At 38.9% G+C, this 16,793-nt stretch overlaps 1 protein-coding gene across 2 annotated transcripts in view; it reads left to right on the top strand.

Moving 5' to 3' along the window:
• The first annotated feature begins 549 nt into the window (after nucleotides 1-549).
• Nucleotides 550-16,793, top strand: part of LOC132068818 (protein OXIDATIVE STRESS 3-like) — an 87,618-nt gene continuing 71,374 nt past the window's right edge. The window contains exons 1-2 of one of the 2 annotated variants that reach the window (XM_059462553.1): nucleotides 608-926; nucleotides 2,241-2,687. In XM_059462553.1, coding sequence (XP_059318536.1) covers nucleotides 754-926; nucleotides 2,241-2,502 — 435 coding nt within the window. In that variant the 5' untranslated portion in view covers nucleotides 608-753 and the 3' untranslated portion in view covers nucleotides 2,503-2,687. Of the gene's footprint in view, nucleotides 927-2,240; nucleotides 2,688-16,793 lie in introns of those variants that run through there. The other variant, XM_059462552.1, reaches the window with a different exon arrangement.

The raw sequence follows: 16,793 nt of genomic DNA, 5'->3' as shown, positions 1-16,793 counted from the left end.
ATGAATTGCCTAGAAATTTTAAAAAGTGGGCTTAAAGACCTTTCTGTGGGACAAAGTCTGCAGTATTGTCCCGTTAATTTCCTTAAAATGATAGGGTGGTGACTCAGATTTGGATGTCTTCAAAAATCCACCTTATCCTCTTTACATATTAGAATGGGAAACTCCTTAAATAATACTCTCTCCGAATAAAAAAAAAAAATTCACTTAATCATTTTAGACAACTCTTAAGAAATTACTCATTCTAAAAAAAATATAAATTGATTAAACTATCTCTAATTAAATAGGTATTAAAATTTGATCACATAATACTTAATAGGGGCACATCTGAAAAGATAAGGTTAATTGTTTCTTCATTTAATAAGTAAACACTTTTTTTATCCAAAAAAACTAATTGAACATTTTTTTTTATCCGAAAAGAGTATTAAAAGGTACAGATTCAAACAGCATAAAACTAATCTTATATTAATGATAATAAAGAAATTAATTTCATACCTTATTATTGTACACGTCAGTTAATATCCACTCACTCCTCAAAAGAAGCATTCATCCCCAACCACATATTCCCCCTCAAAATAACGTTACAGTATATTTTTATCTATAAATTATTCTGCCTTATATATATGTTTCCCTAGGTGAGGCTCTGCTAGAAATCACGTTGTATCAAAAAGTCAAAAAGTCATTGGTAATCAAAGACCCGAGAAAAAAAAAAATTCATTCTTCATATTTCTTCAAAACTTTCAAGATTTGGTTGTTATGGAAAGTTTGGATAGTATTTCTGATGATTATTCTGAATCAAGCTTTGAAGACTCTGCTGGAACTTCTTCTTCATCTATAGATATGGTAGAGGATGATGCTTCTTCATCTTCATCATCTTCTTTTGGGCCTTTGTATGAGTTGTCTGAACTCATGGCTCAACTTCCTATCAAGTAAGTTCATCTTTAACTTAATTGGTCTTAAGTTTTATTCATTGACGGCCTCAAATATTTATACAGTTATGTCACCTAAATTTTCACGATAAAATATTGTGATTAAAATGATAGTCCCGATGTTTCAACTTATGTACCACAGTTTGAATTTTGGGAGAATTTTTTAATTTTGACTGTAAATTCGGTCATTTAATTTTTAGAGGGCGTTCGGATATAAGAATTATTCACTTTATTTTGGAATTTTTTTTTACTTTTTTCATTTTTCAGCGTTTGGTCATAAGAATTTTGAATACAACTGTTATATTCCGAAATTTCAAAAACGAAAAAAACTTGTATTTTAAAAATTGTCATTTTTTTCACTTTTTTATAATTACATTTTAACAAAAATTATAATTTCAAAAATTATGATCAAACACAATTTCAACTCTAATTCCAAAATAAGTAAAAAAAATTTGGTATCTATGGATAAACAGACCCTTAGTTTTTAAAAATAAAATTTACACAATTCAAAATTCAAAATATCAAAAACATATGAAAATATTGCAGTTAAAAAAAACTGTTTTGACTCCTAAGGGTCTCACTTAGGGGGAATAATTAACTTGCTAAACAAATGATAGAGTAAATTCTTTTATACTGTTAAAGCACCTGATTACAGAGATCATAGACTTAGATTGTTCAGGTTTACTTGAAAATCACTTTTTGAATTTCCAGAAGAAAGTACAGCGTATGTAGAAAGCTTGTATTTTTATGTTAGTATATAACACAATTAATTTGCCTAAAAGCGAATTTAAAATTTAAACTAAAAAAAACTGTTTGACTCTTAAGGGTCTCACTTAGGGGGAATAATTAACTTGCTAAACAAATGATAGAGCAAATTCTTTTATACTGTTAAAGCGTATATTACTTAAATTTTTACCTGATTACAAAGATCATTTACTTAGATTGTTCAGGTTTACTTGAAAATCACTTTTTGAATTTCCAGAAGAAAGTACAGCGTATGCAGAAAGCTTGTATTTTTATGTTAATATATAACACAATTAATTTGCTTAGAAGCGAATTCAAAATTTAAACTTTATGGGTTTATGAATCTTAGTTGAACTCATTGTATTTTAAAAGTTAGGATTCATGCTTACTACTTATTGCAATTTTAATAAATTTTTACACATAAATTTATGCTTCCCGTGAAAAGTTAGTGAACCCCACCGAACTAAATTTTACCCCACCTTTAAGGTTACATACGCCCTGCATTCTCCTATTCATTGATTTAAATTTGTGAAATGGTAGGTGAACTAATAAATTATTTTGTAAGTGCAGGAGAGGGTTATCAAAGTATTATGATGGGAAGAGTCAGTCATTTGGGCTTTTGGGAAGTGTGACGAGCCTTGAGGATCTTGCAAAGGCAGGCAATTCTTATAACACTAGAATGAAGTCGTGTAAGAGCTTAAATGGAAGAACATCCTCATTTGGTCCAAAAGCTACTATTACAAAGAAGTCTTATTCAAGCAGGCCTATCATATCAAATAGTACTCTTGTGGCTACTTGTAGATCTCCCATTTCTTTAGAAAAAAAATTGTAATATCCAAAATTTTCTGATTGCATTTATTTTTAGGAAGCTACTTTTAATTTAGAAGTGGTTGCAATCTTCAAAGAAAATTAGTAGGATAACAAGAGAAAACAGTGTAACTTTTTAGCAAAGTGTGTCTGTTGATGAATGAAGTAATGATGGAAAACTCGGGCAACTTAGACCCGTATATTTCCTCATTTTTTCAGTCCCTCCGTCGAATTTATGTGATAGAATCAAATAACAAAATCTTTAACCGTGATAAATTGATATGCCTTTTAAATATTTTAAATTGTGAATTAGCGAGAGTGTAACTTATAGATTTTTTTTTTTAAATTCTAAATATGTAAATTATTTTTAAAAAAATAAAAATTGTATGTCCGAATAAATGTCGAAATTCAAACTGTATCATATATAAAAATTGGGACATAGAGGGCAATTGTTTTACCAAATTACTCCATTAAAATCTTAACTACTTCCGTCAAAGCTTTCCCTTTTGAATATGCGAAAAAGGGGTTGTAATTGTTGTAAATATTAATATTAGTTAATTGTGGATGTCCATAACTCGTAGGTGTAATTTCACCATTAAGTGTAGTAACACCAGACATCAACTACCTCCTCGTTCATCTCCCATCCCACAACCCCATAATCTTCCCCACCTTCTCAAGGGTAAATGTCATGTTTATGAGACCTTTTCATGTTACTCAATATAGCCCTGTAAATAGAGGCAGTATTGAGAATGATGTTGTATACACTTGAACAGACTTGGATGAATAAGAAAGTTCTCACCTCTTGTCTCTCTATTTCTGTTGCTTTTATCCTTTCATATTGTTACTCTTTTAGCTTGATTTTACAACACGTTATCAGCACGATTGTTCTACCCTCGAAGAATTGTGGTATTTAGGCAAAGCACATACAAAGAAGGTAAAGTGTAACAACCCGTTTAGTCGTTACGGTAAAAATTCCGAAATATTCGCAACCGTGTCATCCTGGGCCTTTCCGTTCGCTAAGTATTTCCGCCAGACATCTAGACTAGCAGGACCCATTGTGCAAGAAGGAATCAATCGAAATCCGAGTCGGAGACCCAGTTATACCGCCTCAGCGCTGGGATGAGCGCTACAGCGGTCACGCTCCAGCGGCCATGACCCCGCTGAAACGTTGGTGTTGTGTGGCATCTATGCCGCCGTAGCTACCGTGCGATCCGGCCGCCGCTTAATGCTTTAAGAGTCAACAACCGAAGCGGTGACGCGCAGTTAAATTCCCTATTTAAGAAATCATTTCGGGAATTGGCCTCATTTTTCTCACAACCCTAAATTCCAGCCGCCCCAAGGTCTTTTTGGGGAGCCTAAAATCAGATTTTTTGGGCATGAAAATCCTTCTAACACCTTCTAATTTCTTCCTCCACCTAATAAGTCACTCCTAAAAGTCTTCACCTAGAGAACCATCCAATGGATATTTCAAATCCCTGTAGAGTGAAAGTTTGAGTTAGCTTATCTCTCACATGAATTCCATTAAGTAATCTTCCATGTTCTTCACCTAAATGGGTTAGTAACCTAGATCCCTAACTTCTTCCTTCTTAAAAATGAGTTTTCCATGAATCTTTGAAATGAGTTTTTCTCAAGGATAAGCTTAAAAATGGTAATTTTACCTAGCTAATGGCTTAAATAGTTGACCTTATTCATGGAAGGAGATTGATAGATCACCTAGTGTTGTTATGAATGAAATCTAGAGGTGGGTTAAGTTCCCAAACCTTCCTTATTAATCCAAAATCTCTTATAAGGGTTCTAATGATGATTTCTATTATTGGGCCTCATGTTGTCTCAAAGTTCCTTCGTGCGGATTACTACGTGATGATCGAATGGAAGAATCAACAAATGTTTGTGGCACCCGCTCAGCTTTGAGGTAGGTTATGGTTTCCTTTCGGTAGACTCCGGTTAGTTTTCCATATTCATGTATTAAAAGAAACGGAGAATGCATCTGTAGGAATTAGAGATTTGGGACGGAATCATAGGATGGTATTGTTGTGCGATTTGTATGTTCAGGCTTGTGTCCTGTAGATTCCCTAGGATTCTTGAATTGGTTTTCTTAAGTGTCGGTGGATTTTATGCGACTTGGAAGTAGTGGATGGTACGTATTTTTCTATGTTCTCACGACGAGAATTCCCATAATATGTGATTAATTGTGCTATGCTATTAATAGTGAATCTAATTGATAATTGGGAGGATAAAATGTACCAACGATTGTGATTGAGTTCTGGACTGAGTAGTAACGAATGTCTTGTGCGTAGAAGGTGAATTTACTTATACTAAGCTAATAGGCTCATAAAGAGAGAGTGGTAATAATGTATTGCGTATTGATTGATCTATTGTGTTGGCTTGATGCCACGTCAAGATATTGGGATATGTTGTTCCATCTTGGTTGTGATATTGTAGGATCTTACGGGTTGACGTTGATACGAGGATAGAGTTCTATATGACTTGTGTAGTCTTTCATGATATTGTTGGCGTACCCACGTTGGTACTTGTGATGCTGATATATTGTTGGTGTACCCATGTTGGTACTTGTGACATTGATATGTTGTTGGAGTACTCATGTTGGTACTTGTGATATTGATCTGATTATTGATGTTAATACATGCATTGCACGCACTTTTATGATAAATTGTTGGTACTTGATGAAACACTGTGATGAGCTGGGCTCGATTTTTAAATAAGAGTGACGTGAGAGTCCGATATCCGATGATAATTTCGGAATAGTGGATTGAGTGAGTGCATAGACTCCGCCGGTCCCCCAGCGTGGTGCTGGTGAGAACCCCCCATGGGCAAAGATCCGGGACGAGTGGCACTTAGACTTCGAGAGTCACCTTGGGTTGTGCTACTGAGATGTCGATATTTCCATCCGCAGTACATGTGTACACATCATGGCATTGCATTCGCATTCATACATTATCGCATTGCATTGCATCATGGTTTATATTGTGTGACTTGGTGTTCTATTTGTGATGTTGGTTTCGGATTGGACATATTGAGACTTGGTACAATTGGGTTTAGATGCTCTACTTAGGCAATGACGTGTGCTTGTTTCTGAATATGGTTGACTCATACTTGTTAATTTATCTCGTAGATCGTTCGTAGGATCAGTATGTGTTGACTTCTAAAGTTGTAGAATAAAGAATATCATAAAAATGAGTCGACTCCTAGACTAATGACGAATGGTATAATGATATTTGATTTTGTGAGATTGTTGTGAAATTGACTTGTGGTTATTAGAGAAAAGTTAACGATTCAAGGGTCGTGATGTTGTAAAGAACGGTGGATAGATGTATGACTTGATTTAGTTACTTATCATGCCTATTTGTGAGTTCTTTTACTGATATGTGTTTCCAACCATTGTCGGCCTATGATACTTACTCAGTACGTGTTGATTGTACTGATACTACTCTTGCTACACCCTTTTTGGGTGTAGAGTGTTTCCGGTGGTTGATCGTGACATGTTCGGAAAATGCGCGGTGCCTATCTTGAAGGCCTCCTCCCACTTCATTCCGGGACGGAGGTGGAGTCTTAGAATGTTGTTGTAATTTGAATCATGTAATCGCTCTTGTACTAGTGTCACGACCCGACTAGGGCCATGACGGGAACCCGAGGCTAACCACCGAGCACCACTCATTCTATTACTCATCTGCTTTCATTCATATTTCTTATGCTCATAATCATAGAAAACTATTTTCATTTGAAACATATTCACTTTATATACATGAGCCCTTCGGCTATATATATATATATATATATATATATATATATATATATATATATATATATATATATATATATATACACTGAGAAACTTGTGAGACCATACTACCCACAACTACGCATCTACGAGCCTCTACCGGAGCTAGACAGAGGGACGGGACGGACCCCCGTCATGCCCAAAACATGAATATATACATCAAAAGAATAAGTCAATGGCACCTCCGGAATAATAGGGTGCTCTCAATCGCCTAATAGCTCATACGAGTCCGGATCACCTCCCCGTCTACTCGTGGCATGAACACGGGTCCAAAGAAAACGGACGTCGCACGAACATTGTACCGAGTATGTAAGGCATCAACAATAATAACACATCAATGAAATGAGGAGGCATCAAATGAGGAGCAATCAGAATCGATCGTGAATCATAAAAGAAATAATGCATGCTGGCTTACTTTCACAATCATCATCATATCATGTATGCATATATGTATAAACTGCCCGACCATATAGGTACGGTGTGATAATCATTAGCATTAGCCTGTGTCCAGGCCTCCCGCGTCCGGGGTACCTTCTCATGCCACCCACTAGTGGTGTCCGCCATGCCATCTGACATAGTGTATATCGCCGCCCACCCTTTTAACGGTGTACCCCGGCCATATAGGCGCGGTGTAATATCATCATCATATACTCATAATAATATACTCATCATAATGTATGCATGGAAACTCAAGGACAACTATACTTTATCGGGGTGACATAAGGTCGTGAACCCCCGATTCCATTATGGAGCATTTGTAAGCATTCTGCCTCACCTTGAAGGAATTAGCATATAAGGTGAGTGTATACAATAAACAACATCAAGGGATTATAGATAGCATCATTAGCTTTATAGAAACATCATATCAAGGACTCTAGAATCTTTAGACTTAAGCTCGTCATCATCATTATCGTACTTAGAATGGATCTCTTATCTCATATGGCTATTTATGAACATAGACTCTTAGTTTTCCGGAATGTAGGAAATTCTTGAAGAAAGAGGAAAATCATGCCATAAGATTCATTCCTTAGAAAGAAAGGACTAGCCTCACATACCTTTGTCGTTTAACTATTCTATTGCTTGCTCGTTTTCCTTCAATGCCCAAGTCTTTACCTTCAAGAGAATTCGTATTGAAATTTGCTAAACAATTATAAAGACGTGCTTACTAAAGCTAGAGAAAATTGGGCAGCATTTCCTTTGTTTATACAACTTCCTCCATATTCCATATCAACTCCCAAACATCCATAACAACAATCACAATATCATAAGCAACAATCATCATTCGTTCAAATTATTCACATTTTACAATTTCACTTCAATTCTCCATAATCATGATCAAAGTTCACTATCGCGTTCTTTCACATATACTAATCATTCCATGTTCTAAATGTCATTCATAACCTACTTACAATCACAACATATCCATATTCATGATTCATTCGAAGCTATGGCTCAACAATGACACTATTCCCACATTTATGACCCATTTTCTATATTCTTCTACAATCCAAGTGTTTCAACTTTTCAACGACCTTAAACAACATGAAAATACCATAAAACTTACCTTGGATAGTGTAGGAACAAGCCTTGAGTGGAAATACCCTTCTTGCACCAAAACCCTAATTCACTTCCAATGGGATTTCTTGACTTAGATGAACTTTAATGGGTTTCACACTCTTGATTTTTTTGGTTTGATGAAGTTGATGATTAATTTTCTTTGGATTCTTGTGGTTGAAGAGTGGAAAATATTCTAGAGGTTTCTTGACTTGTGGAGAAGAGGAATGAAATGAAATAAAATGAGAGAGAGAGGTCCTTATATGATTTTAAAATCTGTCCCGACCATGATCTACGGACCAACATACGGTCCGTATAATTTATACTGACCGTATGTCTGGCCGTAGATCTGGTCCAGAGAGATGTGCCATTCTGGGCTGATTATACGGCCAGACATACGGCCAGTATAATTGTTACACCTCGAAAATTTCCCCTTAAGCGTACAGTGAATAGACTTATGAGGGGTACGACGTATAAGAGGTTTGGACAAGTAAGAACTAGTATGTGATGATGCTAATTAAGAATTTCAAAGGCATTAGACTTGAGGAAAGAAAGTTGTTAAGAGAAGCGAGACTTAAGTTAGTGTATCAGACGAGAATTACGAGCGTTGAGTTAATGATGCCCTAATGACGTCCCAAGAAAGAGTTATAACGTCCCTTCGAATGATATTGAAGTGTTGAGCAAGTGTTAAGAAGGTTCCATAAGGATCGGAGATCAAACGAGTCGACGAAACAACTCTCGGAAAACTGGGTAGACATACGGCCAGACATACTGGCCGTATAATATCTACGGACCGTATGTCCACGTAGATCCATTGACAAGTCATGATTCACCGGACCAGATATACGGTCCAACATACGGTCGAGATTTTATACGGACCGTATGTTGGTCCGTATAAACTCGCCTGGGTGAAGTGTATTTTATATAAGGGCCATTTTCATTTCCATTTCATTTCATCTCATACCTCCACCATCCAAGAAACCTCTAGAGAGTTCCAAATAATTCATCCATGAGAAAACAATAGAAATCAAGGATCAACAACAAGAAATCAAGAGAATCAAGTGAAGGAAACCCATTAAAAGTCATCCAAGTCAAGAAATCCCAAGAGAGATAAAGTAGGGTTTTGGTGCTAAGGGTGAATCACCATTCCAAGCTTATTCCTCCATCATCTAAGGTAAGTTTCATGGTGTTTACATGTTGTTTGAAGTATTTATTAGTAGAAACACATGGATTGTAGAAGTGTATAGCAAATGGGTCATCAAATGTGTGAATAGTATTGCTAGTATGTGATAGTTGAATTGAATCATGGAAATTGAGATGTTGGTGTTATAAATGTGTTATAAGTGACCTATAGAGCATAAAATAAGTATTGGATACGAAAGAATACGACGATGGACTTTAGTCATGAATATGGAGGATTGAAGTAGAAATGTGAAATACGAATCATACGAATGAATGACGATTCTTGTTAAGGATATTGTGATTGTCATTATGTATGTTGGGAGTTGATATGGAATATGGCGGAAAGTAGTATAAACAAAGGAAATGCTGCCCAAATTTCTATAGCTTTAGTAAATATGCTTTCACGACGATATAGCTAACGTCGATACGAATTCTTCAAGGTATAAACAAAGTGCATTAAAGAGAACGAGCAAGCGATAGAATAGCTAAACGACAAAGGTATGTAAGGCCCACAACCTTTATTTCTAAGGCATGACTCTATGGTATGAATCCTCCTATCTTTCTATGGTCTCTCTACATAGAATGTATCGGAATGACGAGTCTACATTATAAAGAGCTCGTGAGGTAAAGTTAAAAAGGTATGCTGTGAATACAATGACGAGCCCAAGTCTAGAGATCCCGAGACTTATGGCACAAGATTCCCTACGAGTTAATGACCTTCATACGATCCTTTTGCTATTACTTATCGTTGGACCTAGTTTATGATGTTCGTTTCTTTCCTTTCAAGGCATGATTTTCCTCCTTCTACGAATCTCTTCAACTCGAGAACTAAGGGCCTATGCTATAAATAGCCACACGAGAGAAAAGACGAGAGATATACATTATGAGCCTATGACTATAGGAGCTATACATGTATAAGATCAAGAAAAGGGATAATGCACTAGTATGATAAATGACGATGATAAGTAAGGTCTAAAGAGTCCTAGAATGAAAAACGACAACCACGAAGTCAAGCCCTAAGTATGGTTCCATTAGTGTTCCTTCTTATATACGCTCGCCTTAGAATAGTAATCCCTTCAAGGCGAGGCATGATGATTCTATTACTCCATAACATCATCGGGGTTCCACGACCTTACGTCACCCCCGATACGACTATGACGCTTATGAATGCCAGATACGATGTGATGATATATGCATTTATGTGTATGTAATGATACTAAATTATGATAGAGCCATGATATGTTATAAGACAAGTTAATAATCATAAGTCTATAAAATGTATGATGAGTATATGATGACATGATTCCACCGCGCCTAATTGGCGGACACGACCAACACTAAATGTGGGTACAAGCGGACACACCGCGCCTGAAGGCCGGACATGACCACCACTAGTGGGCTGCACATGAGTTGTTGCTATGATTCCACCGTACCTAGAAAGTATGACATGACCACCACCAGTGGGCTGCGTGCGACTACACCGTACCAAGGAAAGGCGGACATGATCACTAACGTAAATGATACGATGGTACCGGACGTGAACTAACGATGACAATGTATGTATGATATGACGATGCTTATATGATATGACGATGTATGTATAATGTGATAACGTATGTACAATATGACGAGGTATGTATGACAAATTAGGCATACGTCGTAGTAGCTTGATGATACGTATGTGTAGTATATCATAAAATGTATCCGGTCGAAGTTTATGTCCTCGTCTTCCGTGCCTTTATGATTTCCCTATTATATTTATTTCATTCATGCCTTACATACTCGTACAATATTCGTACCGACGCCCTTTTGGACGTCGTGTTCATGCCTTACAGGTAGGGGGAGACGGCACGTATCCATAGTGAGCCGGCGCCAGAGCCGGGCAGAGCCCTCCTTATTCCAGGTGCTACTTTTGAGATGTTATTTTGTATATATATATATTTTGGGCATGACGGGTCCCGTCCCGTCTGTGTGTCTAGTACTCCAGAGAGGCTCGTAGACGCGTATGTGTGGGTAGTATGGTCCCATAGTATTCATGTATATGCAAGTCTATGTATATTATTAGTTTGATATAGCCCAAAGGGCCTATGTTTATATAAGTAACTATATTTTAAATGAAAGCCATTTTCTATGACTATAAATGATAAGAATATGAATGAAGACAGGATAAGCAATAGAATGGGTGGTGCTCGACGGTCTCGGCCCTCGGTACCGGTTGCCGTTCTTCTGTCGTGACAATAATTTATACGGCCGATGTTGGGCCGTATAATGCCCAGCTCTTCCGAAATCATTCTCGTTGACTCGTTTGATCTCCAATCCTTATGGAACCTTCTTGGCACTTGTTCAACACCTCATTACTATTCTAAGGGACGTTATAAATCTTTTCCAAAGCATCATTAGAATGTCATTAACTCGATACTCGTAATTCTTGTTTGACACACAACATATGACTTGCTTTCCTTAGCAACTTTCTTTCCTTACCTTAAATGTCTTTGAAATCTCATTTAGGGTCATCAAATGCTATTTCTTACTTATCAAAACATTGTATACATCATGCCCTTCGTTAGTCTATTCACTGTACGCTAACGGGAAATTTTCCGAGGTGTAACATTCTTCCCCCCTTTTGGAACATTCGTTCTCGAATGTTAAGTCGTCGGGGATTCTATAAAAATTTAGCCAGAGTCTCCCCTGTAATATGGCACTACCATCCTGTCACAACAACCCATAATAACATTGCCTCATAGGGCCACAACACAATAGCAACACAAGTTGGCCACACACGACCCATATGCATAAAAAGAAAACATACATACCTCATAATCTCGATGTCTCATCATGGATCTCTTCCATGGACTGAAATAAATGCGGATATGTGGATTCCATCTTCACTTCCGCATCCCAAGTCATCTCTTGTCGATTGTTATTTTGCCATAAGACTTTAACTGAGGCCACTTCCTTGTTTCGGAGCCTCCGTACTTGCCTGTCTAATATGGCAATGGGCACTTCTTCATAAACTAGCTTTTCTGTCACTTGGACATCATCTACTGGAACAATCCTCGTAGGATCTCCAACACACTTGCGGAGCATTGAGACATGGAAAACTGGATGGACTAATTCAAGTTCTGGAGGCAAGTCCAATTCATAAGCTACTTGACCCACCTTGTGGATAATCTTGTAGGGTTCAATGTATCGAGGACTCAACTTTCCCTTTTTACCAAATCTCATCACCCCTTTTATTGGCGACACCTTCAAAAATACCCAGTCATCTACTTGAAATTCTAAGTCTCGCCAGCGGTTGTCCGCATAAGATTTTTGGCGACTTTGGGCTGTCAACAATCGATCTCGGATCACCTTGAATTTTTCTACGGCTTGTTGAATCAACTCAGGGCCTATTAACTGTACTTCTCCTATTTCAAACCATCCAATCGGAGATCTGCACTTCCTTCCATATAAAGCTTCATACGGAGCCATTTGAATACTGGAATGGTAGCTATTGTTATATGCAAACTCAATAAGGGGTAAGTGGTCATCCCAACTACCACTAAAATCTAGAACACATGCTCGCAACATATCTTCCAAGGTTTGAATGGTACGCTCGGCTTGTCCATCAGTTTGCGAATGAAATTCTGTGTTGAGCCGTACTTGAGTACCCAAACCTTCTTGGAAAGATTTCCAGAACTTGGTTGTAAATTGCACTCCTCTGTCTGTAATAATAGATATCGGAATACCATGGAGTCGCACAATCTCCTTGAGATACAACCTTGCATAATCTTCTGCTGAGTATGTGGTTCTGACAGGAAGAAAATGAGTTGCTTTCGTGAGTCTGTCCACGATCACCCACATGGAATCATACTTGCCTCGGGAACGAGGTAATCCCACAATAAAATTCATATTGATCACTTCCCATTTCCAAGTAGAAATTTCCATTGCTTGCAATAATCCTCCTGGCTTTTGATGTTCGATTTTCACTTGCTGGCAATTTGGACAATGAGCTACACATTGTCCTATGTATTTCTTCATGCCATCCCACCAATATATCAACTTGAGATCGTGATACATCTTTGTTGCTCCTGGATGAATAGAATACAGGGAATAATGGGCTTCTTCCAGAATCGGACGACGCAATTCTGCAACATTCGGAACACATAGCCTGCCTCGGTATTTAAGAATCCCATCTACAGAAATTTCAAATGGAGACTTCTCTTTTTCATGAAATATGTCTCTATAATGGCTCAACCGAGGATCTTCATATTGCCGCTCTTTTACTTCCATGTTCAAGGACGAAACTGTGGGATTATTAACATTGACTCTGCGCATCACCTGAATCAACTAAACGTACTCCAAGATTAGCTAATTGGTGAAGTTCATGAACCAATTCTTTCTTCTCCGAAGGAACTTCACATAGGCTGCCCATTGATCGGCGGCTAAGCGCATCGCTACTACATTTGCCTTTCCGGGGTGGTATAAGATATTCACATCATAATCTTTCAATAATTCTAACCACCGCCGCTGCCGCAGATTCAACTCCTTCTGTTTGAAAATGTATTGAAGACTCTTGTGATCTGTATAGATGTCAACATGCACACCATACAAGTAATGTCTCCACATTTTTAATGCATGAATAACTGCAGCCAATTTGAGATCATGAGTTGGGTAGTTCTTTTCATGTTTCCGCAGCTGTCTCGAAGCATAAGCAATAACTCTACCATGCTGCATCAATACACACCCTAACCCAACACCGGAAGCATCACAATATACAACATAACCATCTGGCCCTTCTGGAAGTGTTAAGACTGGAGCTGAGGTCAACCTGTTCTTCAACTCTTGGAAGCTACGCTCACAAGCATCATTCCACTGAAATTTAGCTGACTTAAGGTTAGCTTCGGTCAATGGGGGCTGAAATAGATGAAAAGCCCTCTACGAACCTTCTATAATAACCTGCCAATCCCAAAAAATTACGAACTTCTGTAGGCGTCGTAGGCCTTGGCCAAGTCTTCACAGCTTCAATTTTCTGAGTATCAACTCTAATGCCATCATCTAAAATAACATGACCTAAGAATGTCACAGAATTCAACCAAAACTCGCACTTTGAAAATTTTGCATACAATTCTCAAGTTCAAAGAATTTCAAGAACGATACGTAAATGGTCTGCATGTTCGATTCGTAGAGTACACTGAATATCATCAATGAATACTATTACGAATAGATCCAAGAGAGGCCCGAATACATTATTCATCGTATTCATGAACACTGCCGGAGCATTAGTTAACCCAAATGACATCACCCAAAATTCATAATGGCCATATCTCGTTCTGAAAGCTGTCTTGGAAATATCTTCTTCTCTAACTCTCACTTGATGGTAACCCGACCTCAAGTCTATTTTAGAGAACCACTTGGCACCCTGTAGCTGATCAAATAAATCATCAATTCTCGGAAGAGGATATTTGTTCTTTATCGTCACCTTATTCAACTGCCTATAATCGATGCACATTCGCAGGGAGCCATCTTTCTTTCTTACAAATAGGACAGGTGCTCCCCACGGTGATGAACTGGGTCTAATGAACCCTTTCTCGAGCAAATCTTTCAACTGTGCCTTTAGCTCTTTCAATTCTACCGGAGCCATTCGGTAAGGAGGAATAGAAATAGGCTTGGTATCCGGCAACACATCAATAGCGAAATCAATTTCTCTTTCCGGAGGAAGGCCTGGTAGTTCATCTGGAAATACATCCGGAAATTCATTCACTACCGGAACAGATTGGAAAGTTGGCGACTTTGCTTCGGTATCATGAACTCGGACTAAGTGATAAATATAGCCCTTAGCTATCATCTTTCTTGCCTTAAGGTAGGAAATAAACCTATCTCTTGGAGATGCTGTATTACCCTTCCATTCAAGCACGGGCTCTCTCGGAAATTGAAATCGAACTACTTTCATTCGGCAATCAACATTAGCATAACATGAGGCCAACCAATCCATACCCATAATCACATCAAAATCTAACATTTCCAGCTCAACTAAATCAGCTTTAGTTTGGCGGTCGCATATCACAATTACACAATCTTTATACACTTGTCTAGCTATCACGGGATCACCAACCGGAGTAGATACCTCAAAAGGTTTAATTGGCTCGGGTTTCACCCCAATACGATCAGCAACATATGGAGTAATATAAGATAGGGTAGAACTCGGATCTATCAATGCATACACATCATAGGAAAATACGGATAATGTACCTGTAACCACATCCGGGGAGGACTCAAGATCCTGTCGTCCGGCTAAAGCATACATGCGGGCCGAGTGGCACACAAGTAGATGCTCCCCCTCGGCCTCTACCTCGGCCTGTTGGAATCTGGGGAGTCTGCCCTACCGGGCGCACTAAAGGAGAACTAGCCGCTGATCCTGTGGGCTGAACCCCAACTCTACCGCTATCGACGGGAGATCTCGCAGCATGTGCCCAACCTGGCCACAGGCATAACAAGCATCCAAACCCTGGCAACACTGTCCGAAATGTAATCTACCGCACTGACTGCATCGCGGCATACGGGGGTCTCTCCGGCTATAATCTCCCCAAACTAAAAACCCGAGGCCTTCGAACTCGACCTCCGTCCCGAACGAAAGGAGCGATCAAATCTCCTACCTGCAAATTAGGGAGGTGCACTAGTCACCGACTGGCCTGAGTGTCTAGAATGTGTCTGCCTTGATCCCCCTCTATAATCACTGCCTGCCCCCATAGATCTGGCCCTCTTACTTTGCCCTCTATCAATATCACGATCACCCCTTTGCGGAGGTTGTTGTCCTTCTAAATTCTGGGCATGGGCTTGAATGCGGGAGATATCCATCCCATCTTGCAACGAAGCCATCAAACAATTCTTAAACAAATGTGGCCCTAAGCCACTCACAAATCTATGCACCCGATCTCCCATGTCGGCCACCATAGTCGGGGCATATCTAGCCAAAGAATTAAATTGAAGGCTATACTCCCGGGCACTCATATTTTCTTGCTTCAAATTTAGGAATCTATCCGCTCTAGCTCGGCGGATCTCGGGTGGCAAATAGTGGCGGATGAAGGCATCTACAAATTCTTGCCAAACGGGAGGAGGCGCATTCTCTTTTCTTGATGACATCCAATTATTATACCATAAGACCGCCACATCCCGGAGTCTATACGATGCCAACTCCACAGATTCAGTTTCGGAGGCATGGATGATCTTCAATGTCCTCAACATCTCATCAATAAAGCCTTGCGGATCTTCATCCGGCTTTGACCCAAAGAACTCCGGAGGATTCAAACTCATAAAATCACGGGCTCTGGTACTAGCTGACCGATCGCTTGGACCCGCATTCTGCCGCTGTGCCTGAGCGGCAACTAACTGCGTCAATAGATGAATAGCTTCGGTCACTTGTTGACCCGAAGTAGCCGGTGGAGGGACTGGAGACATAGGAGCTGGAGCTGAAGCCCCTTCTTGTTCTTCTGTAATAGGCGGGGTGGAAGAAGCATTAGATGGAGCCTCATTATGTGATTCACCCTCATCTACATTCATTGGCGGCTCTCTTTCTACCCGCCTTTTCATCGTAGCCTTGCCCTTCTGGGCGGCTTTAGCTTTTCCCTTTGGCGGCATTTCTGAAATCATAGCACACTATTAGGGAGGAGATAATCTTATAACACAGCTCTATCGCACGATCTCTTAAGATGAAAGATGGTCATTTTTTCCTAAATGCCCTGTAGCCTCCTGTTTATTAGCGTGGCGTGCAACACACCATAAACAAGACTCTACTAGACACG

This window comes from Lycium ferocissimum, chromosome 8 (genome assembly GCF_029784015.1).
Source record: "Lycium ferocissimum isolate CSIRO_LF1 chromosome 8, AGI_CSIRO_Lferr_CH_V1, whole genome shotgun sequence".
Classification (NCBI taxonomy): domain Eukaryota; kingdom Viridiplantae; phylum Streptophyta; class Magnoliopsida; order Solanales; family Solanaceae; genus Lycium; species Lycium ferocissimum.
Note: the sequence above shows the minus strand (reverse complement) of the source record. Positions and strands in the feature narration are given on the sequence as shown.